Here is a 25,653-nt window from a genome sequence, read left to right as displayed (position 1 = left end):
AGAGTAGGAGTTCTGATCTAGGATCGGGTTCTCCCCGCCCATACAATCATATTCATTATAATCTAAAAGGCTAAACTGATTCTAGATCATCACTTCTACTTTCAAATCAAATCAAGCTTTATTTATACAGCACATTTCAGACATGGAATGCAACACAATGTCCGTCACAGGAAAAAAAACAATTAAATAAAAAAAACTTGAATATTTACTACACAACAAACATAAGAGGCCAAACAAAATAATAACAATAAAAAATAAACGACTGCCAAGCACAGTAAGGAAAAGCAAAGCTAAAAAGGTGTGTTTTAAGATCTCTTTTAAATATGTCTACAGTTTCAGCCCCCCTCAGGTTCTCTGGCAGGCTATTCCAGAGGCTGGGGGCATAATAACTAAAGGCTGCCTCTCCATGCCTCTTGGTCCTAGGCTTTGGGATAGTTAAAAGGCCAGAGGACCTGAGGGACCTACTGGGTACATAACTTAAAATCATGTCTGACATGTATTGGGGTGCACAATCGTGGATTGATTTAAAAACCAATAGAAGAATCTTGAAATTCATTCTAAAACTTAGAGATGCTTGATACATATGGGCCCTGGTCTCATTTTAAGAGTCTTTGGTATGACTCAACCAGTGATCCAACCCTCAACCTGAGCTTCACTGTATTGGCTGACTGTTTATTTTGTTAGCTGTGTATTACTCCACCTAGCCTATAGCGTTCTATTCCTATCAGTCACTGTATTGGCTGACTGTTTATTTTGTTAGCTGTGTATTACTCCACCTAGCCTATAGCGTTCTATTCCTATCAGTCACTGTATTGGCTGACTGTTTATTTTGTTAGCTGTGTATTACTCCACCTAGCCTATAGCGTTCTATTCCTATCAGTCACTGTATTGGCTGACTGTTTATTTTGTTAGCTGTGTATTACTCCACCTAGCCTATAGCGTTCTATTCCTATCAGTCACTGTATTGGCTGACTGTTTATTTTGTTAGCTGTGTATTACTCCACCTAGCCTATAGCGTTCTATTCCTATCAGTCACTGTATTGGCTGACTGTTTATTTTGTTAGCTGTGTATTACTCCACCTAGCCTATAGCATTCTATTCCTATCAGTCACTGTTTGGCGTCACTAGGCTCTCTCATTGAGGAGGACCTCATTGAAACCTCCATGATTTGTTTTATGGGAAGTCAACCATCACTCAGACGTTAAACAAAGCTCAGGACAGTCATGAGCCATAATACTCTCTTCAATGGAGATTAGTTATTGAACGTGTACAACGACTGGCTATCATGCTGCACTTGTTGTGGTGTACTGTGTCTATATTTGTCCAGAGGGGACATGTTAATACATTTGAGTGAGGACAACACAACAATACATTTTAACCTTGTCTAACTGGAACAGTTTGGTTCATCTGATTTGAGATAGAAAACCCCACCTTCTCAAACAGACATGACTGTAGAACCTGAACTGGCATGCTGTTTTATTCTCCTCACAGCATTTGAACCACCCCAACGTGATCAAGTACCTGGACTCCTTCATCGAGGACAACGAGCTCAACATCTTGCTGGAGCTGGCGGATGCCGGCGACCTCTCTCAGATGATCAAGGTGAGAGGTCAGACTCCGACTGGTAACTGGTGGCTGGTCTCAGGTGGTGCATGGCAGGTTGAGGCTAAACCTTCAGGGGTTTGAATAACATCCCCCTGGCTCGTCTGCTGGGATGGACAGGACCAGGAGAGAGTGGGAGTGGGGAGAGGGGAGATGTGTGTGTGTGAGAGAGACAGAGATCAGGGGAGAGGAGAAAGAGAGAGAGATGAAGAGAGAGCGATAGACCAGGGGAGAGAGATGAGAAGAGTCCCCCAGGCTCTGACAGCCTGCTCTGACAGACATAACCTCTCCTTAGCCTCTCTGTACCTCCACCGGCCTGACGCTGTCACGCCCCATCACACAAACACACACACACACACACACACACACACACACACACACACAAAAACATATATCCTCCACACAACCGCTTTCCTCATCTCTCCAGCTTTCCCTAACCGCATCTGTTTGTCTCTATCTCATCTCTCTCTTTCCTCTCCTCGTCTCTCTTTTTCCTCTCCTCGTCTCTCTTTTTCCTCTCCTCGTCTCTCTTTTTCCTCTCCTCGTCTCTCTTTCCTCTCCTCGTCTTTCTTTCCTCTCCTGATCTCTCTTTCCTCTCCTCGTCTCTCTTTCCCCTCGTCTCTTTTTCCTCTCCTTGTCTCTCTTTCCTCTCCTCGTCTCTCTTTCCTCTTTCCTTTCCTCGTCTCTTTTTCCTCTCATTGTCCCTCTTTCCTCTCCTCGTCTTTTTCCTCTCCTCGTCTCTTTCCTCTCCTCGTCTCTTTCCTCTCCTCGTCTCTCTTTTTCCTCTCCTCGTCTCTCTTTCCTCTCCTCGTCTCTCTTTCCCCTCCTCATCTCTCTTTCCTCTCCTCGTCTCTCTTTCCCCTCATCTCTTTTTCCTCTCCTCGTCTCTTTCCTCTCCTCGTCTCTCTTTCCTCTCCTCATCTCTCTTTCCTCTCCTCGTCTCTCTTTCCTCTTTCCTTTCCTCGTCTCTTTTTCCTTTCATTGTCCCTCTTTCCTCTCCTCGTCTCTTTTTCCTCTCCTCGTCTCTTTCCGCTTCTCGTCTCTTTCCTCTCCTCGTCATTCTTTCCTCTTTCCTTTCCTCTTCTCTTTTTCCTCTCATTGTCCCTCTTTCTTTTCCTCGTCTCTTTTTCCTCTCCTTGTCTCTCTTTCCTTTCTTTCTTCTCCTCGTCTCTCTTTCCTCTGCCTTTTCTTCTTAACCTTGCTTGTTCCTCATCTTTTCCTCTCCTTGTACGTCTGTCTTCTTCTATCCTCTCGTTCCCAAAAAGTTTAAATCCCAAACTGATCCCTTTCCCATCTTCAGTTTGACTTTATTGTCGTCTTATCTTTTTAAGTCATCATTATAATGATGTAGAAAGATATTCCTAATTCCAAGCTCTCAATTCAACCGATATGCAGATCACAGTCAAAAACATCTTGCTGGCGGCAAATGTCCTTGTAATTAAAAAGGTGTTTTATTCCAAAAAACCTGAAGAAGTTTGGGGATGGAAAAAAAGTTGAAAGAAAATACTAACATTTGTTGTTTTGGGGCATTAAACAAAGTTTTGGCAGTTTAATTAGCCAGATTATTGTTAATTAGGTGCTTGGCTCTGTGCGCTGGCAGTGTCAACTCTCGTTAGGCTACCCCTCCCAAATGGCTTCTCATTACCCACTCAAATACAGGGTAAATGGTAATGCACAGATTAATTCTTTAGATGTTCCGCACTGTTTTGGGGGCTGTCTGACATTGACTCAGGGGGTTTTGAGGCGAGTGTGTGTGTGTGTGCACTTGTTGGGGAGAGAGGGATGGCAGTGTGTGTGTGTGCACTTGTTGGGGAGAGAGGGAAGGCAGTGTGTGTGTGCACTTGTTGGGGAGAGAGGGTAGGCAGTGTGTGTGTGCACTTGTTGGGGAGAGAGGGAAGGCAGTGTGTGTGTGCACTTGTTGGGGAGAGAGGGAAGGCAGTGTGTGTGTGTGTGTGTGTGTGTGTGTGTGTGTGTGTGTGTGTGTGTGTGTGTGTGTCCGTGTGTGTGTGTCCGTGTGTGTGTGTCCGTGTGTGTGTGTCCGTGTGTGTGTGTGTGTTGGAGAGAGAGAGAGAATCCAGGCTTTACTCACAGCTCTGTTTCTGTCTATTTTCCTAATTTCTCCTCTCTCTCTCGCAGCACTTTAAGAAGAAGAGGCGGCTCATCCCGGAGAGGACAATATGGAAATATTTTGTCCAGCTGTGCAGTGCCCTGGAGCACATGCACTCCCGTAGAGTCATGCACCGCGGTAAACAACCACTTTCATTAACTCCTCTTCCTCTCTCCCCTCTTACCATCATTCATCTCTATTAACCTTTCTTCTATAATCCCCCTTTCCATTTCCCCCTTTTTTAATCAGTCCCACCTTTCCTCTCCCCCTCTCTCATTCTACACCTACACTGGCAGCTTCATTAAATAGTACCCGCAAAACACCAGTCTCAACGTCAACAGTGAAGAGGTGACTGCGGGATGTTGGCCTTCTAGGCAGAAAAATCTATATTTCAGACTGGCCTATGAAAATAAAAGATTAAGATGGGCAAAAGAACACAGACACTGGACAGAGGAACTCTGCCTAGAAGGCCAGCATCCCGGAGTAATTTCTTCACTATTGACGTTGAGACTGGTGTTTTGCATGTACTATTTAATGAAACTGCCAGTTGAGGATTTGTGAGGTATAGGTTTCTCAAACTAGACACTCTAATGTACTTGTCGTCTTGCTCAGTTGTGTACCGAGGCCTCCCACTCCTCTTTCTATTCTGGTTAGAGCCAGTTTGCACTGTTCTGTGAAGGGAGTAGTACACAGCGTTGTACGAGATCTCCAGTTTCTTGGCCATTTCTCGCATGGAATAGCCTTCATTTCTCAGAACAAGAATAGACTGACGAGTTTCAGAAGAAAGTTATTTTCAAGCAAGATTTCTGGCTCTCACAGACCTGTAACTTCTTCTTTAAGAGTAGCAGTTTGGGTCTAGAGTGTCTCCCTCTTTGAAGACGGAGATGACCACGGCAGCTTTCCAATCTTTGGGGATCCCAGACGATACGAAAGAGAGGTTGAACAGGCTAGTAATAGGGGTTGCAACAATTTTGGCGGATAATTTTAGAAAGAGAGGGTCCAGATTGTCTAGCCCGGCTGATTTGTAGGGGTCCAGATTTTTTTCCACAACTGCATGGGTTGTTTGACCCTGACCTAAAAGACATAGCTCAGGTATTTGACAAGGGAAATTGGTTGCAGGTGTGCTCATAGCGTAGAGATGCAAAAAGGACTCTAGTGCCCAAAAGCCTGTATTAGTATGGGCAGCGCCATTGAGGACTGATACGTTGGGATATTTATACATCTCTATGGCTTAGAGGTGCCTGCAGTTGAAGGGACAGTTAACCAAAAAGTGAAATTAAAGGAAAGTTAACTAAAAAGCATACATACACCAGTATCCTACACACCACAGAGCCCCACACACACCACAGAGCCCCACACACCACAGAGCCCCACACACCACAGTGCCCTACACACACACCACAGAGCCCCACACACCACAGTGCCCTACACACACCACAGTGCCCTACACACCACAGAGCCCCACACACACCACAGAGCCCTACACACACCACAGAGCCCTACACACACCACAGTGCCCTACACACACCACAGAGCCCCACACACACCACAGAGCCCCACACACCACAGTGCCCTACACACACCACAGAGCCCCACACACCACAGTGCCCTACACACACCACAGTGCCCTACACACCACAGAGCCCCACACACACCACAGAGCCCTACACACACCACAGTGCCCTACACACACCACTGTGCCCCACACACCACAGAGCCCCACACACCACCGAGCCCCACACACCACAGAGCCCCACACACCACAGTGCCCTACACACACCACAGAGCCCCACACACCACAGTGCCCTACACACACCACTGTGCCCTACACACACCACAGTGCCCTACACACACCACTGTGCCCCACAGTGCCCCACACACCACAGTGCTCCACACACCACAGTACCCTACACATTACAGTGCCCCACACACCAAAGTACCCCACACACCACAGTGCCACAACACCACAGTGGCCTACACACACCACTGTGCCCCACAGTGCCCCACACACCACAGTACCCCACACACCACAACACCACAGTGCCCTACACACACCACTGTGCCCCACAGTGCCCCACACACCACAGTGCTCCACACACCACAGTACCCTACACATTACAGTGCCCCACACACCACAGTGCCACAACACCACAGTGGCCTACACACACCACTGTGCCCCACACACCACAGTACCCCACACACCACAGTGCCACAACACCACAGTGGCCTACACACACCACTGTGCCCCACAGTGCCCCACACACCACAGTGCCACAACACCACAGTGGCCTACACACACCACTGTGCCCCACAGTACCCCACACACCACAGTACCCCACACACCACAGTGCCACAACACCACAGTGCCCTACACACACCACTGTGCCCCACAGTGCCCCACACACCACAGTGCTCCACACACCACAGTACCCTACACATTACAGTGCCCCACACACCACAGTACCCCACACACCACAGTGCCACAACACCACAGTGGCCTACACACACAATTGTGCCCCACAGTGCCCCACACACCACAGTACCCCACACACCACAGTGCCACAACACCACAGTGGCCTACACACACCACTGTGCCCCACAGTGCCCCACACACCACAGTACCCCACACACCACAGTGCCACAACACCACAGTGGCCTACACACACCACTGTGCCCCACAGTACCCCACACACCACAGTACCCCACACACCACAGTGCCACAACACCACAGTGCCCTACACACACCACTGTGCCCCACAGTGCCCCACACACCACAGTGCTCCACACACCACAGTACCCTACACATTACAGTGCCCCACACACCACAGTACCCCACACACCACAGTGCCACAACACCACAGTGGCCTACACACCATCAAAGGAAAAGTGTTGCCATAGCCGACTATACCAAAGCCAACTGCCAGTGCACAGACCTGAGGTTGAGAAACACGGACATTGATTGAATTTATTTGATAATTTAAAATGCTCCTAAAACTATTATGCCAATGCAGAGAACTTAGATGACCTACATATATAAACCCAGTATTGTTAACAGCCACAGCTACCATGATAAATAACATGAACCGTTTTCTCTTTCTTTGAGATAGACATCAAGCCAGCCAACGTGTTCATCACTGCTACAGGAGAGGTGAAGCTGGGAGACCTGGGACTGGGACGCTTCTTCAGCTCCAAGACTACTGCCGCACACTCCCTAGGTAACACACACACACACACAGAAACAGAAACAATCATACACAGCAACACACACAGGAAAGTACACACAAACGCAAAAAAAAACACACACACGAAACCTCATTGAAAAACACAAAAAATGCCTGTGACAGGCATTTGAATTCAGTAAACATCTACACATCTACACACTGTACGCAAAGCACACAGTCATAGGCCTATGGCAAGTGACTGCGCTATAGTCAACTGATTTGGCACACATAAACACACACGCACACATAAACACACACACACATATTTACTCTACGTTGTTCATGTGTTTCACATAACCTCATGACCATAAACAGTCTTCAGTGGCGTTATGTGGACTGTGTCAATCACTGGAGGCTGCTGAGGGGAGAACGGCTCATAATAATGGTCAGAACAGAGAAAATGGAATGGCATCAAACACCTGGAAACCATGTGTTTCATGTATTTGATACCACTTCACTGACTCCTATCCAGTCATTACCACAAGCCTGTTCTCCCCAATTAAGATGTCCTGTGGTCTATGTGTGCATTCCATAGGAAGTGCACCCCTATATATAAAACTAACACAAATGTATGGTTGTATTGGACATGTGAGGCTTGCACTTCTATGTTTCTGTTCCATTCTCTGGATGATTCCGACTGTGTATCTCTCTTAGTTAGTCAGGATATCAATCCTGATAACACATCAACCCTGATAACATATCAACCCTGATAACATACCGACCCTGATAACATATCAACCCTGATAACATACCAACCCTGATAACATACCGACCCTGATAACATATCAACCCTGATAACATACCCATATAACATATCAACTCTGATAACATGCCGACCCTGATAACATATCAACCCTGATAACATATCGACCCTGATAACATATCAACCCTGATAACATACCAACTCTGATAACATACCGACCCTGATAACATATCAACCCTGATAACATATCGACCCTGATAACATATCAACCCTGATAACATATCAACCCTGATAACATACCCTGATAACATACCGACCCTGATAACATACCGACCCTGATAACATATCAACCCTGATAACATATCGACCCTGATAACATATCAACCCTGATAACATACCCATATAACATATCAACTCTGATAACATATCAACCCTGATAACATACCCATATAACATATCAACTCTGATAACATGCCGACCCTGATAACATATCAACCCTGATAACATATCGACCCTGATAACATATCAACCCTGATAACATACCAACTCTGATAACATACCGACCCTGATAACATATCAACCCTGATAACATATCGACCCTGATAACATATCAACCCTGATAACATATCAACCCTGATAACATACCCTGATAACATACCGACCCTGATAACATACCGACCCTGATAACATATCAACCCTGATAACATATCGACCCTGATAACATATCAACCCTGATAACATATCAACCCTGATAACATACCGACCCTGATAACATATCAACCCTGATAACATACCCTGATAACATACCGACCCTGATAACATACCAACCCTGACAACATAACATACCCTGATAACATACCCTGATAACATATCAACCCTGATAACATGGTCTTTAACCCATTAGATATTAATAAAGAGTAAATATAAACAATAAATATAATCATTGTGTTGATCCAGACACAAATTTCCTGAGATTTACCAGAGATGAGTCTATCACTTGTGATTACTATAATGTTAAGCAATTTAACAACCTGTATAGCAATTGATCTAAGACAAGCTTATTTTCTACCTTTCATTTTAACATTCGTAGTCTTCCTAAAAATCATGACCACGTTGTTCATTATCCGTCTTCTCTCAATCATTCCATTGTTTCCCTTTCAGAAATATGGTTGACTGAAGAGACAACCTTGCTTTATGACTTGTCTCCTAATAATGCTGTTCACCACTGCACAACCTCAAGAGTGGGAGGAGGGAACATTTAGTTCATAAACGTTTTAAATTCTTTGTAAGAGAGGACCTCGCACTTACATCTGATAACATTGATGTTGAATCTCTTTTCATAGAAATTCCCTCCTGTTCATTTTTTGGGAGTAAAAAAGTGGTAATTACATGCATCTATCGGCCACCCGATTCTAACATTGGTAGATTCATGGATATCCTTGCATCAACCTTGGATTTCATTAATAATTCAAATAAAATGTGTTTTCTATTGGGTGATTACAACAAACTTACTTAAAAGTGAGAACCACTCACTGACATCTGACTTTTTGACTATGTTATCTGTATCTCCTCATCTACAGTTGAAGTTGGAAGTTTACATACACTTAGGTTTCAACCCAAAACATCTCTTGCCTTAGGTTCCAATATACAATACATGACAATCTATTACATTACATGAAGATCATATTGTAATTTTTGCTGTAATGCATTTTAATTGCCAGCCATAGGGTACAGTTGAAATTCGGAAGTTTACATACACTTAGGTTGGAGTCATTAAAACTCGTTTTTCAACCACTCCACAAATTTCTTGTTAACAAACTATAGTTTTGGCAAGTCGGTTAGGACATCTACTTTGTGCATGACAAGTAATTTTTCCAGCGTTTGGTTACAGACAGATTATTTCACTTATAATTCACTGAATCACAATTCCATGGGTCAGAAGTTTACATACACTAAGTTGACTGTGCCTTTAAACAGCTTGGAAAATTCCAGAAAATGATGTCATGGCTTTAGAAGCTTCTGATAGGCTAATTAACATCATGTGAGTCAATTGGAGGAGTAACTCCGGATGTATTTCAAGTCTGGTTCATCCTTGGGAGCAATTTCCAAACACCTGAAGGTTCCACGTTCATCTGCACAAACAATAGTACGCAAGTATAAACACCATGGGACCACACAGCCGTCATACCGCTCAGGATGGAGACGCGTTCTGTCTCCTAGAGATGAATGTACTTTGGTGCGAAAAGTGAAAATCAATCCCAGAACAACAGCAAAGGACCTTGTGAAGATGCCGGAGGAAACAGGTACAAAATTATCTATATCCACAGTAAAACGAGTCCTATATCGACATAACCTGAAAGGCCACTCAGCAAGGAAGAAGTCACTGCTCCAAAACCGCCATAAAAAAGCCAGACTACGGTTTGCAACTGCACATGGGGACAAAGATCATACATTTTGGAGAAATGTCCTCTGGTCTGATGAAACAAAAATAGAACTGTTTGGCCATAATGACCATTGTTTTGTTTGGAGGAAAAAATGGGGAGACTTGCAAGCCGAAGGACACCATCCCATCATGTTGTGGGGGTGCTTTGCTGCAGGAGGGACTGGTGCACTTAACAAAATAGATGGCATCATGAGGTAGGACAATTATGTGGATATATTGAAACAACATCTCAAGACATCAGTCAGGAAGTTAAAGCTTGGTCGCAAATGGGTCTTCCAAATGGACAATGACCCCAAGCATACTTCCAAAGTTGTGGCAAAATGGCTTAAGGACAACAAGGTCAAGGTATTGGAGTGGCCATCACAAAGCCCTGACCTCAATCCTATAGAACATTTATGGGCAGAACTGAAAAAGTGTGTGCGAGCAAGGAGGCCTATAAACCTGACTCAGTTACACCAGCTCTGTCAGGAGGAATGGTCCAAAATTCACCCAACTTATTGTGGGAAGCTTGTGGAAGGCTACCCGAAACGTTTGACCCAAGTTAAACAATTTAAAGGCAATGCTACCAAATACTAATTGAGTGCATGTAAACTTCTGACCCACTGGGAATGTGATGAAAGAAATAAAAGCTGAAATAATTCTCTCTACTATTATTCTGACATTTCACATTCTTAAAATAAAGTGGTGATCCTAACTGACCTAAGACGGGGAATTTTTACTAGGATTAAATGTCAGGAATTGTGAAAAACTGAGTTTAAATGTATTTGGCTAAGGTGTATCTTCCGACTTCAACTGTATATATATATATATATATATAGCCCCTTTTGAGGACTCAAACCTCTTCTAGAACACAAATTGTCTCTGTAGGGCCTGGCTACCCATAAAAACTTATGTTCACTTCAAAAAGTTTGTTGAAGGTTTACATTAACTATACGTGTAAAAATTGCAACTCAACTAACAACTCACTTCTATGCAACAAGAAGGTTTCACCCCCAAAAAATTGCCTCTCAACTAGCAACCTACAACAAGAAGATTTCACAAAATCAGAGGCCTCAAACCTTTTAATAGAGTAAGTACTCCAACCTTTTAATTGAGTGCCAAAGAACTAAACTCTGTAATAAAACAAAGTACTTGAACACTTATACATCACAGATACATATCACTCATTGCATGCACTATTTTAACCTGATTTGATTATTTGAAAATGATATTGGTCTCGACTCACCCAGCAATTCTGCCATCAATCAGGAGAATAAGAGTTGACTCCCCAAAGCGGGTTGTGCACAGCCTTCTCTCTTTCCTCTGGATCAACACACAGTTGATAACTTTTCTTATTGTTGTTGTTCAGACCAATTCATTGGGATCACGGCACCAAGTGTTAGCAATTTATGTTATTCTTAAATAACACAAACTCCAAAGCAAATCACTGGGAGAAAAATTGGTTTATTTGAGAAGGTCAAATCAAGATGTTATGCTGTGAGGTAGATGTTCAGATGTTTAGTCTCCCCTCTCCTCAGCTTTTCTCCACTGGACAAAAGAACAGGATACCATTTATAACCCCCCACCGTAGCCTGGGGTTGACCAATTAGAAGTCCTTTCAGTACAACTTGTCCAATGGCCAAATAAAAAGTATCCTGCTCTCGACTCAATGTACAGACCAATGAAATTGTGGCACACGTAGCTCTGAGTTCAGGACGGACATTCCATAGATTCTAAACAGATGTTGAACAGAAACCCAACTCCTATTTACATTGACAATTCCCTATTGACCATTAATTCTAGTACTCTCGTCCTCTCATCCTCTGCGCTGTGTATTTATCTTCAAAATCTTTTTATACTTGGACATGTTTTGGAAAGGCACACACACCTGTCTATATAAGGTCCCACAGTTGACAGTGCATGTCAGAGCAAAAACCAAATCATGAGGTCGATGGAATTGTCCGTAGAGCTCAGTGACAGGATTGTGTCGAGGCACAGATATGGGGAAGGGTACCAAAAAAATCTGCAGCATTAAAGGTCCCCAAGAACACAGTGGCCTCCATCAGTCTTAAATGGAAGAAGTTTGGAACCACCAAGTCTTCCTAGAGCTGGTCGTCCGGCCAAACTGAGCAATCGGGGGAGAAGGGCCTTGGTTAAGAAGTTGACCAAAAACCCGATGGTCACTCTGACAGAGTTCCAGAGTTCCTTTGTGGAGATGGGAGAACCTTCCAGAAGGACAACCATCTCTGCAGCACTCAACCAATCAGACCTTTATGGTAGAGTGGCCAGACCGAAGCCACTCCTCAGTAAAAGGCACATGACAGCCCGCATAGATTTTTGATAAAAGGCACCTAAAGGACTCTCAGACTTTAATAAACCAGGTTCTCTGGTCTGATGAAACCAAGAACTCTTTGGCCTGAATGCCAAGCGTCTGGAGGGAACCTGGCACCATCCCCACAGCATCATGCTGAAAGGAGCAAATAATGAAAGGAGCAAAGTACAGAGAGATCCTTGGTGAAAACCTGCTCACCTTCCAACGGGACAACGACACTAAGCACACAGCAAGAACACGTAGGAGTGGCTTCTGGACAAGTCTCTGAATGTCCTTGAGTGGCCCAGCCAGAGCCCGGACTTGAACCTGATCGAACATCTCTGGAGAAACGCGAACATAGCTGTGCAGTGACGCTCCCCATCCAACCTGACTGAGCTTGAGAGGATCTGCAAAAAATAATGGGAGAAACTCACCAAATACAGGTGTGCCAAGCTTGTGGCATCATACTCACGAAGACTCAAGTCTGTAATTGCTGCCAAAGGTGCTTCAACAAAGTACTGCGTAAAGGGTCTGAATACTTATGGAAATGTATTATTTCAGTTTTTTTTAATATAGATTTGCAAAGAATTTGCTTTGTCATTATGGAGTATTGTGTGTAGATTGATGGGGGAAAATGACAATTTAATCAATTTTAGAATAAGGCTGTAAGGTAACCAAATGTGGAACAAGTCAAGGGGTCTGAATACTCTCCTAATGCACTGTAATTGGTTATATAGTTATGTTTATGTTAGAGAATGATGTGTTGATGCAAATGGCTGTGCATCTACCAGAGCCAAGATATCTTGTGTTGTGCCTTTGTTATTCCTAATCTATATCAATGACCTTGCTGCTGGGTCTTCTACCGTACTTCCTATTCACTTTGCTGATGATACCAATTTTATTTTATCACAAAATAATTTTGAATCACTAATTAATGAAGCCAACTCAGGCATGGCCACATTTTCTGAATGGTTCCAGATAAACAAATTATCTTTAAATGTAAAAAGAAATCTAACTTTTTTGTATTCACTAGTAAGAATAAAAAATATAGTAAAAATAAAAGACCCAGAATCTCTATTGATGGGAATGAAATGGAACAATTCACAATTACTACATTCCACTGAGTTTTAATTTATGAAAAGTTATACGGGAAAGATCATATACAATTTGTCTGCAGCAAAGTGATGAAATCTGTTAGTATTTTACCTTTATTTAACTAGGCAAGTCAGTTAAGAACAAATTCTTATTTTCAATGACAGCAACTTAATTGCCTTGTTCGGGGGTAGAAAGACACATTTTTACCTTGTCAGCTCAGGGATTTGATCTAGCAACCTTTTGGTTACTGGCCCAATGCTCTAACCACTAGGCTACCTGCCACCCCCACTAGGATACCTGCCTAGTATCATCAGAAAGATTAGTGTTTTAGTTCATCAGTCTTGCTTCTTAACTCTTTTCTATAGCTTAATTGACCCATATCTCAATTACTGGAATACTTTCTGGGCCAGTACATATGCCTTCTAACTACACAAATGACTCATCCTGCAAAATACATTTGCAAGACTAGCCACCTCCTCTAATTACCTGGCTCCATCTGCACTGGGAGTCAGTCAGCCTGATGAACCAAACTGCTCAGTAATCTTCTCCATATAGCCGAACTCTCACACACTCACACATTTAAACAAAACCATTTTTTTTTTTTTTTTCGGGATTACTGATCAATTCATTCATACATTTATAATTAGTATGTTTTGTTATCTGTTTTAACAAACTTGTTTTATTCTTGTACATAGGTATTGTATACATTTTTTTGTGGTGTGGTTTTCATATCAGCCCTTGGGCTTCCAACCACACCTGCACATTGTTTTTTATTTATCTGTATTGTTATCTATCACTCGTTTTCTTTGGTGCAAATAAATAAAACTCAAAACTAAAACTAGCCTCAGAGAGCAAGACCTTTTTAACAAACCCTCTCCGGTCTCCTTGGCAACTGCTCACAGTATCATGCTTTACTAAGGTTACTGACCTACGCATGCGTTTGCATATGTAAATATATTCCGTGTCTGCTTTCCCCCCTTTAGGTAGAGATGGAAAGATGGGCTGGGTTTTAGGGGTTTTGGGCTGGAGATGGAATGATTGTCAAACCAATAGATGGGCTGGGTTTTAGGGGGTTTGGGCAGGAGATGGAATGATTGTCAAACCAATAGATGGGCTGGGTTTTAGGGGTTTTGGGCTGGAGATGGAATAATTGTCGAACAAATTAACATATGATGCATGTTGGTTTTGTGGATCGACTTGTTACCCCCAAAAAAGAATCAGTGTATTGTTGTTGTTGAGGTGTTTTATATATTGGTATTTGATTCTCTTTCCATTATTAGCTGCTGGTCTTGGGGCCCTATTCAATCAAAAGTTGTCGAAATGATTTTGGGTATAAAAATATGCAGTAAGTCATGTCAGAAGCTAGCAGATTACTTACCAACAACAGCTGCGAATTCCACGTTTTGAAGTTCACTTTCCTTGTTTTGGCTAACAACACTCATGAATACTGCACTGTGGGTCAGAGTGCAGTATTTATTTGGTTTCATAGCACAAAGGTTTGTTAGCACATTTCTCACACTGGCTTTTAGCCACAGAGGGAACAGGCCTGCCCCGGCAAGTTCAGGGGGGTGCCTAGGAACACGTTCCTTAAAGGAAGTCAACATATGCATTGAGCGACAAAGTCCCATGATTTGTGAATCTGTTTGGACCGAACAGATTCACAAATCATGGAACCTCACTAGCATGACAGCTAAAATGGCTTTGAAAAAAAAAGATTTTAGCTAATATCTAACTAACTAACTACATTATGGCATTCACTAATCATAAAAGATTGACATATAAAATAAATGTAGGTACATTTGTGGACAGAATTCATGTTTACTCAACCTTTTAAGTGTATTTTGTATTGTCACCATCCACTCCCCATTGGCAAATCAATTGGAATTGCAAAGTGTTGCGGTAGTCAACAGTAAAGCTATGTATTAATGATTGCTCAAGCCCCATGTATTTATCTCAATTTCAAATGTACGATTTATTGTTAAAAAGCAGTTGTCTAAAACCAGACCTTTTTGTCTCAGTGGGGACACCGTACTACATGTCTCCAGAGAGGATTCACGAGGGTGGCTACAACTTCAAGTCAGACATCTGGTCCCTGGGATGCCTTCTCTATGAGGTAGGTATACTGCTTTTTCACTTGAGTCATTTAGGAAACAGTCTTATCCAGAGCGACTTACAGGCGCAATTAGTGTTAAGTGCCTTGCTCAAGGGCACGTCAACAGATGTTTCACCTATTCTGCTCGGGGGTCTGAACCAGCGATCTTTCGATTAATAGTCCAACGCCCATAACCGCTAGGCTACCTGCTGCTTAACAGGTGAGAGTTAGTGCTCGGCTAGATCACACTCCTGCATACCCACTAGCTCTCCAGGAAACATTTACACATCTGAAACACAGTAGGGCTGCGGACACTCAAACTATCAATTAAACCAAATCCTGCTTGGCTGGCAGAAACACATCTAGATGGAGAGGCCTATGTAATTGTAGTTGAAACACTGATTACTATTCCCAATACAATTCAATGGAAATTATACCCCCGGTTTGGCTGGGGTAGGCCATCATTGCAAATAAGAATTTGTTCTTAACTGACTTGCCTAGTTAAATAAAGGTTACATTTAAAAATAGAAAACATCCTTAATATTAGCGATTGCGCACCAGCTGTTAACAGAGACAGACCCCTGACCTGACATCGCCGTTCTGTCGAGCTAGATTTGTATTTTCCATATCCTTGTTCATCCACGACTCATGAAGCATAGGATATTATAGTTCTTCGGATCACGTTGATAGGATAGTCTCGAATGGAGCTCGTCCGGGTTAGCCGCACACAAGTATAAGATTACCATGCGCAATGCCAAGCGTCTGCTGGAGTGGTGTAAAGCTTGCCGCCATTGGACTCTGGAGCAGTGGAAACGCGTTCTCTGGAGTGATAAATCACGCTTCACCATCTGGCAGTCTGACGGACGAATCTGGGATTGGCAAATGCATAGCGCCAACTGTAAAGTTTGGTGGAGGAGGAATATTGGTCTGTGGCTGTTCCTAGGCATTTATGGGGCACCTGACAAGACACATCGTATCTCACCTCAGTGTTGTATAGCGACTGAGTTATAGTACAAATACAAATATAGTATGGAGAAAAGTGAGAATGTTTTTTACTTCTCTCCACTTCAGTTGTTGAAGTTTTTATAGTTTCCCTCCCCACTAATTATTTGCTGTACGGATGTGTGTGTGTAACTGTGTGTGTGTGTGTGTGTGTGTGTGTGCGCACACAAAATTAACAGAAACAGCTCATAATTCCATTATTCTGGATGCTGACACTGTCAGCGTTATTAAACTGTCAATAGCAATGCTTCTTCAGTCAGTCATGGACTTGGCATTCTTTGTTGATAAAGACTAGGGGCTGCATCACAAATGGAACCCTATTCCTTATATAGTGCATTGCTTTTGACCAGAGCCCTATGGGAGCCCTATGGGCCCTGGTCATAAATAATGCACTACGTAGGGAATAGGGTTCCATTTGGGATGAAGGCTAGAGCTCGCTGGGCCTAAGGAGCTGTGTGCTGTGTTGTGAGGGAAGCTGAATGGTCAGCAGTATGTGTTGTGAGGGAAGCTGAATGGTCAGCAGTATGTGTTGTGAGGGAAGCTGAATGGTCAGCAGTATGTGTTGTGAGGGAAGCTGAATGGTCAGCAGTATGTGTTGTGAGGGAAGCTGAATGGTCAGCAGTATGTGTTGTGAGGGAGACTGAATGGTCAGCAGTATGTGTTGTGGGGGAGGCTGAATGGCCAGCTGTATGTGTTGTGAGGGAGGCTGAATGGCCAGCTGTATGTGTTGTGAGGGAGGCTGAATTGCCAGCTGTATGTGTTGTGAGGGAGGCTGAATGGCCAGCAGTATGTGTTGTGAGGAAGGCTGAATGGCCAGCTGTATGTGTTGTGAGGGAGGCTGAATGGCCAGCAGTATGTGTTGTGAGGGAGGCTGAATGGCCAGCAGTATGTGTTGTGAGGGAGGCTGAATGGCCAGCTGTATGTGTTGTGAGGAAGGCTGAATGGCCAGCTGTATGTGTTGTGAGGGAGGCTGAATGGCCAGCAGTATGTGTTGTGAGGGAGGCTGAATGGCCAGCAGTATGTGTTGTGAGGGAGGCTGAATGGCCAGCAGTTTGTGTTGTGAGGAAGGCTGAATGTCCAGCTGTATGTGTTGTGAGGGAGGCTGAATGGCCAGCAGTATGTGTTGTGAGGGAGGCTGAATGGCCAGCAGTATGTGTTGTGAGGGAGGCTGAATGGCCAGCAGTTTGTGTTGTGAGGGAGGCTGAATTGCCAGCAGTTTGTGTTGTGAGGGAGGCTGAATTGCCAGCAGTATGTGTTGTGAGGGAGGCTGAATGGCCAGCAGTTTGTGTTGTGAGGGAGGCTGAATTGCCAGCAGTATGCCTCTCTCACATCTTACATGCAGCATCACCAGGTCACTACATGGAATGTAATTCTCAACTATTCTCTCTCTCTGTCGGTCTCTGCTTATACTTACTGTCTCCCCCTTCCTTGTCTCTCTCTTTTTCTTGCTCTTCTCTGCCATGGGACAAACAATATCGAAATCAAGAAAATTGATAGGGAGTTTCACAGTTTTAAATGGGAATCAGAGAGAGAACGTCAATGTTAAAGTGATTTGATTTTCATTCCAAGAGTCTCACTTGACAGACAGTTAACATTAATTTTCTAATTGAGTAGCTGTCTAGCGCACGCAAGATTTTGGTTCTGGATTCTGAAATTACAATTCCACTGGACTAGAGCTATTTAGACTCAGATGTTTTTCCAAAGAAAGTACTGAAGAGAGAGAGATATATAATCATATTTCATGCAGACACCATGATAATCTTCAAAGAACCTGGCTGATTGATATTCAGATATACGGAAGGTGGGAGCCAATATAACCACAATATAACCACAATAAGAAATTTCTTTCACCGTTTTCTTCCACTCATTAAAACAAAAATCCAGAAAATCACATTGTATGATTTTTAAGTATTTAATTGATTTGCATTTTATTGCATGACATAAGTATTTGATACATCAGAAAAGCATAACTTAATATTTGGTACAGAAACCTATGTTTGCAATTTCAGAGATCATATGTTTCCTGTAGTTCTTGACCAGGTTTGCACACACTGCAGCAGGGATTTTGGCCCACTCCTCCATACAGATTTTCTCCAGATCCTTCAGGTTTCAGGGCTGTCGCTGGGAAATACGGACTTTCAGCTCCCTCCAAAGAATTTCTATTGGGTTCAGGTCTGGAGACTGGCTAGGCCACTCCAGGACCTTGAGATGCTTTTTACGGAGCCACTCCTTAGTTGCCCTGGCTGTGTGTTTCGGGTCGTTGTCATGCTGGAAGACCCAGCCACGACCCATCTTCAATGCTCTTACTAAGGGAAGGAGGTTGTTGGCCAAGATCTCGCGATACATGGCCCCATCCATCCTCCCCTCAATACGGTGCAGTCGTCCTGTCCCCTTTGCAGAAAAGCATCCCCAAAGAATGATGTTTCCACCTCCATGCTTCACGGTTGGGATGGTGTTCTTGGGGTTGTACTCATCCTTCTTCTTCCTCCAAACACGGCGAGTTTAGTTTAAACCAAAAAGCTCTATTTTTGTCTCATCAGACCACATGACCTTCTCCCATTCCTCCTCTGGATCGTCCAGATGGTCATTGGCAAACTTCAGACGGGCCTGGACATGCACTGGCTTGAGCAGAGGGACCTTGCGTGTGCTGCAGGATTTTATTCCATGACGGCGTAGTGTGTTACTAATGGTTTTCTTTGAGACTGTGGTCCCAGCTCTCTTCAGGTCATTGACCAGGTCCTACCGTGTAGTTCTGGGCTGATCCCTCACCTTCCTCATGATCATTGTTGCCCCACGGGGTGAGATCTTGCATGGAGCCCCAGACCGAGGGTGATTGACCGTCATCTTGAACTTCTTCCATTTTCTAATAATTGTGCCAACAGTTGTTGCCTTCTCACCAAGCTGATTGCCTATTGTCCTGTAGCCCATCCCAGCCTTGTGCAGGTCTACAATTTTATCCCTGATGTCCTTACACAGCTCTCTGGTCTTGGAAATTGTGGAGAGGTTGGAGTCTGTTTGATTGAGTGTGTGGACAGGTGTCTTTTATACAGGTAACGAGTTCAAACAGGCGCAGATAATACAGGTAATGGTAGTGGAGAACAGGAGGGCTTCTTATAGAAAAACTAACAGGTCTGTGAGAGCCGGAATTCTTACTGGTTGGTAGGTGATCAAATACTTATGTCATGTAATAAAATGCAAATGAATTACTTAAAAATCATACAATGTGATTTTCTGGATTTTTGTTTTAACGTCTCTCACAGTTGAAGTGTACCTATGATCAAAATTACATGCTTTGTAAGTAGGAAAACCTGCAAAATCGGCAGTGTATCAAATACTTGTTCTCCCCACTGTATATGAATAAATATGTGAATGCTTTCTGAAAGACAAGGAGGGTAGCAATATCCTTTCTGAAAGCATTGTATCTTAACAGTGCTGTATAGTTCCCCCTCCTTCCCTGTGTGTGCGTGTGCGTGTGCGTGTGTGTGTGTGTGTCCCTATCCTCTCCCTTTGCCTACCCTCTGTCTGGCCCAATCCCTAAGGCCTATGCACTTGTGGAGATTTGAGAGCATTTCCCCTTGCCCTCTGATAGGCTAGCTAGGTGGAAGTTTCACCATGTTGCTTATACCAATCATATCGTCTCACATCTTCACAAGTGCATAGGGTTTAGAGGTCTATTTGGGATTGGGCCACTGATCATGCTAATGAGCATGGGTCACAGCTCAGGGTCAAAGGTTACAATCGGATTCCTCCCTATTAAAAATATAACCATCTCTATCAGGCAAGTCCACTCAGCCCATCTCACCATGACCAGGCATGAGAATGAAAGAAATGAGAGATAATAAGTAATGATGAAATTAATGATGATGAAATACATTTCTTATTATACACTGGGTGGTTCGAGCCCTGAATGCTAATTGGCTGACAGTGCCAATATATCCTCCAAACACCGGCTTCGAGGGATTATCACTTTATTATTATCACGGGTTACCAACATATTCAAATAGTGGTTGACATATTTTCATAAACTTGTAAAAAATTAATTTATTCATACCATTTCATCCTTCCACAAGACATAGTCCCGACACAAATCTAGGGTTGCTAGAGACGCGAACCAGTCATTCAGTCTCTTTGTTTTGTATCTATGGACACGACCCAGTTGTTCAGTCTTTTTGTTCTGTATCTATGGGATGTGACCCAGTCATTCAGTCTTTTTGTTCTGTATCTATGGACGCGACCCAGTCACTCAGTCTTTTTGTTCTGTATCTATGGACGCGACCCAGTCACTCAGTATTTTTGTTCTGTATCTATGGACGCGACCCAGTCACTCAGTCTTTTTGTTCTGTATCTATGGACGCGACCCAGTCACTCAGTCTTTTTGTTCTGTATCTATGGACGCGACCCAGTCACTCAGTCTTTTTGTTCTGTATCTATGGACGCGACCCAGTCACTCAGTCTTTTTGTTCTGTATCTATGGACACGATCCAGTTGTTCGTTCTAAAATGTTCCATTGCCATACTGGCTGCCAACGTTCTTATCCCTTGCCTGCTAGCTATCCAACTACGGCTAACTTAGTCACGTCAAACAGTGCAGCCAGAATAACAACAAAGTAGTTACATTTGCACTTGTTTAAGCTGTTTTCTAGTGACACTTATTTCAATACATTATAACAATGAGCTAATGAGGCACGATTTCACCTGGCATAGCAAATGTGTTCACTCGTCAGGACACTGTTGTTCAGAGGAGCTAGCCAACAACACAGCTACAGTAACACACTCATTTTAAAATGAAGCTTGAAAGCCTGCAAATTAGCTGTGTTTCATTTTACCTTTTTTCAATAGAATTCTTGTTGTATATATCCATAAAAATGATGCCAGCCGATTCATGATTTCGACTGGCTAAGAAATGCTGTCTGTCTGTCTTGTCCCAACACGTTATTTACTATGGGACAGCTGGAGATCGAATTTGAATATTAAAACAATGTTGCAAATGTCAGAGAAACAGACAGCAAGTTTTATACAAATCTCTGCTGTTGAAAACCTAATTTTAGTCTAAAAGAAATGTGAGATAATGTCGAGATGCTTTTTATAGTGGACACTCACATGGTCAGATGTCTGAGTTGGCTTCTTTAAATCTGCCTAATTTGTGATAATGATGGCTTGAGTTTAGCTTGAGTAAACACCTAGCTACTGCAAAAGCTGTGCACCAGTCCAGTGTCCTGTCATTTTTCTATGGAATTCATATCCTAACTAATGAGTCCTCACAAGAGTATGAACTCTAAAGCACACAGCATGAATGGAATATTATCACCCAGGTTACATAATCCATACAACCACTCCTTCCAAACACAAAGTAGTATGTCCTGTATATATTAGCCGTGTTTCTGAGCAATGACAAACCCAACATTCATACAATATAAATACTTTCAGGAAGGTGCACTTCCTTGCAGGCAGGAAGTGCAGTACAGGATACTGCTTCATCCTATTTTTATATCATTTTTTTGTCCATTATGTCACTCATCCACCCAATAACCACTGGTGTGATTTTGTTATAATGGCATTGTTATAATCCAGAATATTTTTTCTGTAACAGATGGCTGCATTGCAGAGTCCATTCTATGGGGACAAGATGAACCTCCTCTCTCTGTGCCAAAAGATTGAGCAGTGTGACTACCCTCCACTCCCACCTGACCACTACTCTGAGAAGGTAAGAACAGGTCAGAGTAGAACCTCCAAGAACTCATTTGGAAGTTGCATTAAGTTGATTTTCACAATGTCATTCTCATTAAAAGCAAGTCTAAGAAGTGGTAGATCTGGTCTATGTGCGCTAATTCTTTGCTTCCCGGTATTAAGTTACGTTTTTGCATCTTTTACTTTGGGTTTTGTACACCAGCTTAAAACAGCTGAAAATACAATGAAAAAGGGCCTCAGTCTGAGCCACTCTTTTCAGTCATTGGCAGTTTAAGAGAGCACAGTGTCAGAGACTGATTAGCTACAGCACTACTCCACTGGCACAGTATGACAGAAAAGGAGCAAGACTGACAGCACTTTAAATGAGGCCAGACAAAGCCTTGTACACCATCACTCTACCAGATTATCCTTCCACACATAGCACTTTCTGCCCTTCACCACCATGCCTCTCCATCTCGCCCTTTCTCATTCTCTCTCTCATTCTCTGGTGTAGCCCCAATCTGTCTGCCTGCATGTCTGTCTCTCTGCTGCTCCATCTCTCGCTCTTTTGTCCCATTCTCTCTCTCCTCATCTTGTTCGCTGAGTGCAGCCCTTGTCTATTTTCCTCCCTTTTTTCCCCCTCTCTCTTCTAGTGCTGCACCTGTCTCCCCTTTTCCATGTCTCTCCATCTCTCTCTCGTCTTGCTCCCTCTCCCCGGTCTTGTTTTTTGCTGAGCGAAGTGACAGCTCGGTGTTAGCTGCTTTGGCGATTTAAAGGTCAGGACTCCAACAGCTCATGTCGCCACTCAAATCAGAGCTCTGGAAATGGGGTTTAAGACAGGCGCAGGACACGCTGTGTCACTAAGGTGTTTCTCCCCCCACCCCCATCACCTTTGATTGGCATTAGAGGCCCTCTTTCTGTCGAAACTGACGAAACAACAAGGCACAGACCAACTACAACTTTCTGTAGGCATTACTCATACTTTAGGCACTTCCTGCAGCTGACAAAAGAAGTCATTGTTCGCCAATTCGCCGAAGCTTCTGCACATGGTTTTAAAATGCCGAAATGTTAGCAGTCAAATAGATCTGATCCATCCCTATGTGGTTCAGTTACAGTTTAACTTTCTCTGTGCTCTGGAGTCCCTTGGTTAGGAAGTTCTGATCTTTTAAATGACAGCAGGGGCAGACTCTCCCAATGGATTGTATGTTCATGGACGCATTGAACTTAGCTTTAACAATTACACTTCTTATGTAGGAGTTTTGAAAGTCCTCTTCGGTCTGTGACGTTTCTCATATGTTCGTGTTAGAATATTCTTAATGGTCTGTTATGTTTCGTACAATAAATAAACCGAATGCTTCTTGTGTCATCCACAGTTGCGAGACCTGGTCAGCATGTGCATCAAGCCCGACCCGGGCCAGCGCCCTGACATCGTGTTTGTTCTGCAGATCGCCAAACAGATGCAGCTGTGGACCTCCAGCACCTAAGCCCCCCCCCCCCCTCCACTTACCTCCTCCGTGTGGACCCCCATCCTGACTGAACCACAGACCACCAGACCCACTGCCAACGTGCCTGGCTAGGACCAGGTTGTTTAGCTCGCGTCTCAGAATTCAAGGAACTGATGAAACGATTGAGAGACTGGCATGACTGGACTGACTTTTTCTTTATCTTCAAATGAGGACATAGACTTAATGCTGCGTTCACGTTGCGTCGGAAACTCGGGACCTCCGAGTTAAGTGTAGAACTTCCTCCCAAGTGGGGAAATTCGGGATCCGACTCTTCCGCCTAGGTTAGCGAGTCGCAAATTTCCGACATTATGTGAACGTGGTTTAAGTCCAGTTGTTTTTGTCCTCAATGACCTGGGGAGTCACTTCGTTCGGTGGTCATGGAGATTTCTGTTTTTAGACTGTTGAGGTGATTCCAGCAGACAGCATCTTGTCTGGCCTCTTCGCTAACAGGAGAGAGCTCTCTCACAATGATGTCACAGAGGGTTCTCTCATCAGCTAGGCAGGCCTTTTTTTTGACTAGGCAGGGGTTGCATTCCAAATAGATCCTGACTTTTTCAGGTAAACCGTATGAATTGAAGGCCTAAATATAAATCTCTTTCAGTGCTGTTTATTTTTCTGCCTTACACACATTGTTTAGAAATAATTATTTTTTTAATGTTGCTTTAAATACCTCTGATCTGTATTTTGCATTCTTGTGTAGTGTCGTTTGTAATCCTAAGGCATTCAATTAAGTGGACTTTGTTTCATAATTAACCATAAGATACATGCAAAACATTTGAGTCAGCGTTAGGTCCTCCCAGGTCACACCTCGTGAGTTCTCTGCAACATGAGACGCTTGCTACAACCACCAAGCAACACTGGTTTGAAATGGACTTCAGGACTTGATAACGTTTCCCTTTTCAAGGACCTCAAATGGCATAATATAGAACATTGTCAAGGCTTATGGCCCGAGCTTTGTCAACAACAAAGTTATTTGCAGGAAACTGCCTGGGTGATGGGTGTTATGCTGTTGCTTGACACCCATGCTATATTGTAATTGCGTGTATAGATCATAAATGCAGTTGACTGTCCACTGATGACTTCGTTCAGAGAAGGATTTTAATTTGAGATGTACTGTGAAATGATTTACATTATGTAGAAACAGCGAGAAGAACAGTTACAATTGTGCTGTAGAAACATTTAGAAAATGTTTTTGCCTTGACAGCACTAAGCCTCAGATAGACGCTAGATAAAGAGGGTAAGTGATTGAGTCAAAGTTTACTAGTTTAGAAGACTGCAAAAACCTCAGTACTTATATTTTAGCAATTCTATTATATGTGCTTGTAAAATATGTAGAGCTTTCAACGACTATTCTTTGTAATGATTTTTCACTCAAAAGTAGTGTGTAGGCTATGGTTTTATTTTGTAATTGTACTTTCCTGTGGGGATTTGACATGATTTTGTGGAATCACGTTCAAGTGTTTCCCTTTTTGCATTTTGTAGTAGATAAAAGGTTTATAAAATATTAATTCTTATACTCTTACATTTGATCCCATTTCAATTCCTTTCTTACCCGAAGTGTGTTATAAGACAGTAAGTTGTATTTAACAACCATCAATGAATAACAGCCTACAATCTAAGTTTTTAAAATAAGGAATTTGATAGACGACTTAATTTACAAGGATTAAGGAATATTGTGCTATATAGTGACTGGACAGCTGGCAAACAGAGATATCTATCAATCCTGGAACAGCACTGACATTGGTTGACCTGTGATCTTGAGATACTCACCAAAGAGACATCCACCAGACCCACATCGTGGTCCGTAACGAGATGGTAGTTCACGCAGTGAGATCAATGAATTCACCAGCATACTAGTAAACATTCTGATCATTTATATTTCCCGTAAAAAAACTTTTTTTTTTATAGATTCCCTAAAACAGACCAA

General features: G+C 43.1%; 1 protein-coding gene across 2 annotated transcripts in view; it reads left to right on the top strand.

Annotated features, from left to right (window-relative positions):
• LOC139408360 (NIMA-related kinase 6) overlaps positions 1 to 25,598 on the top strand; it is a 78,240-nt gene extending 52,642 nt beyond the window's left edge. The window contains exons 5-10 of one of the 2 annotated variants that reach the window (XM_071152134.1): positions 1,492 to 1,602; positions 3,739 to 3,847; positions 6,817 to 6,924; positions 15,480 to 15,574; positions 22,145 to 22,258; positions 23,595 to 25,598. In XM_071152134.1, the coding sequence (XP_071008235.1) occupies positions 1,492 to 1,602; positions 3,739 to 3,847; positions 6,817 to 6,924; positions 15,480 to 15,574; positions 22,145 to 22,258; positions 23,595 to 23,705 (648 nt within the window). In that variant the 3' untranslated portion in view covers positions 23,706 to 25,598. The remainder of the gene's footprint in view (positions 1 to 1,491; positions 1,603 to 3,738; positions 3,848 to 6,816; positions 6,925 to 15,479; positions 15,575 to 22,144; positions 22,259 to 23,594) is intronic. The other variant, XM_071152135.1, reaches the window with a different exon arrangement.
• Positions 25,599 to 25,653: the final 55 nt, after the last annotated feature.

The sequence above is a fragment of the Oncorhynchus clarkii genome, chromosome 5, assembly GCF_045791955.1.
Source record: "Oncorhynchus clarkii lewisi isolate Uvic-CL-2024 chromosome 5, UVic_Ocla_1.0, whole genome shotgun sequence".
Taxonomy (NCBI): Eukaryota; Metazoa; Chordata; class Actinopteri; order Salmoniformes; family Salmonidae; genus Oncorhynchus; species Oncorhynchus clarkii.
This window is presented reverse-complemented; position numbering and strand designations above follow the sequence as displayed.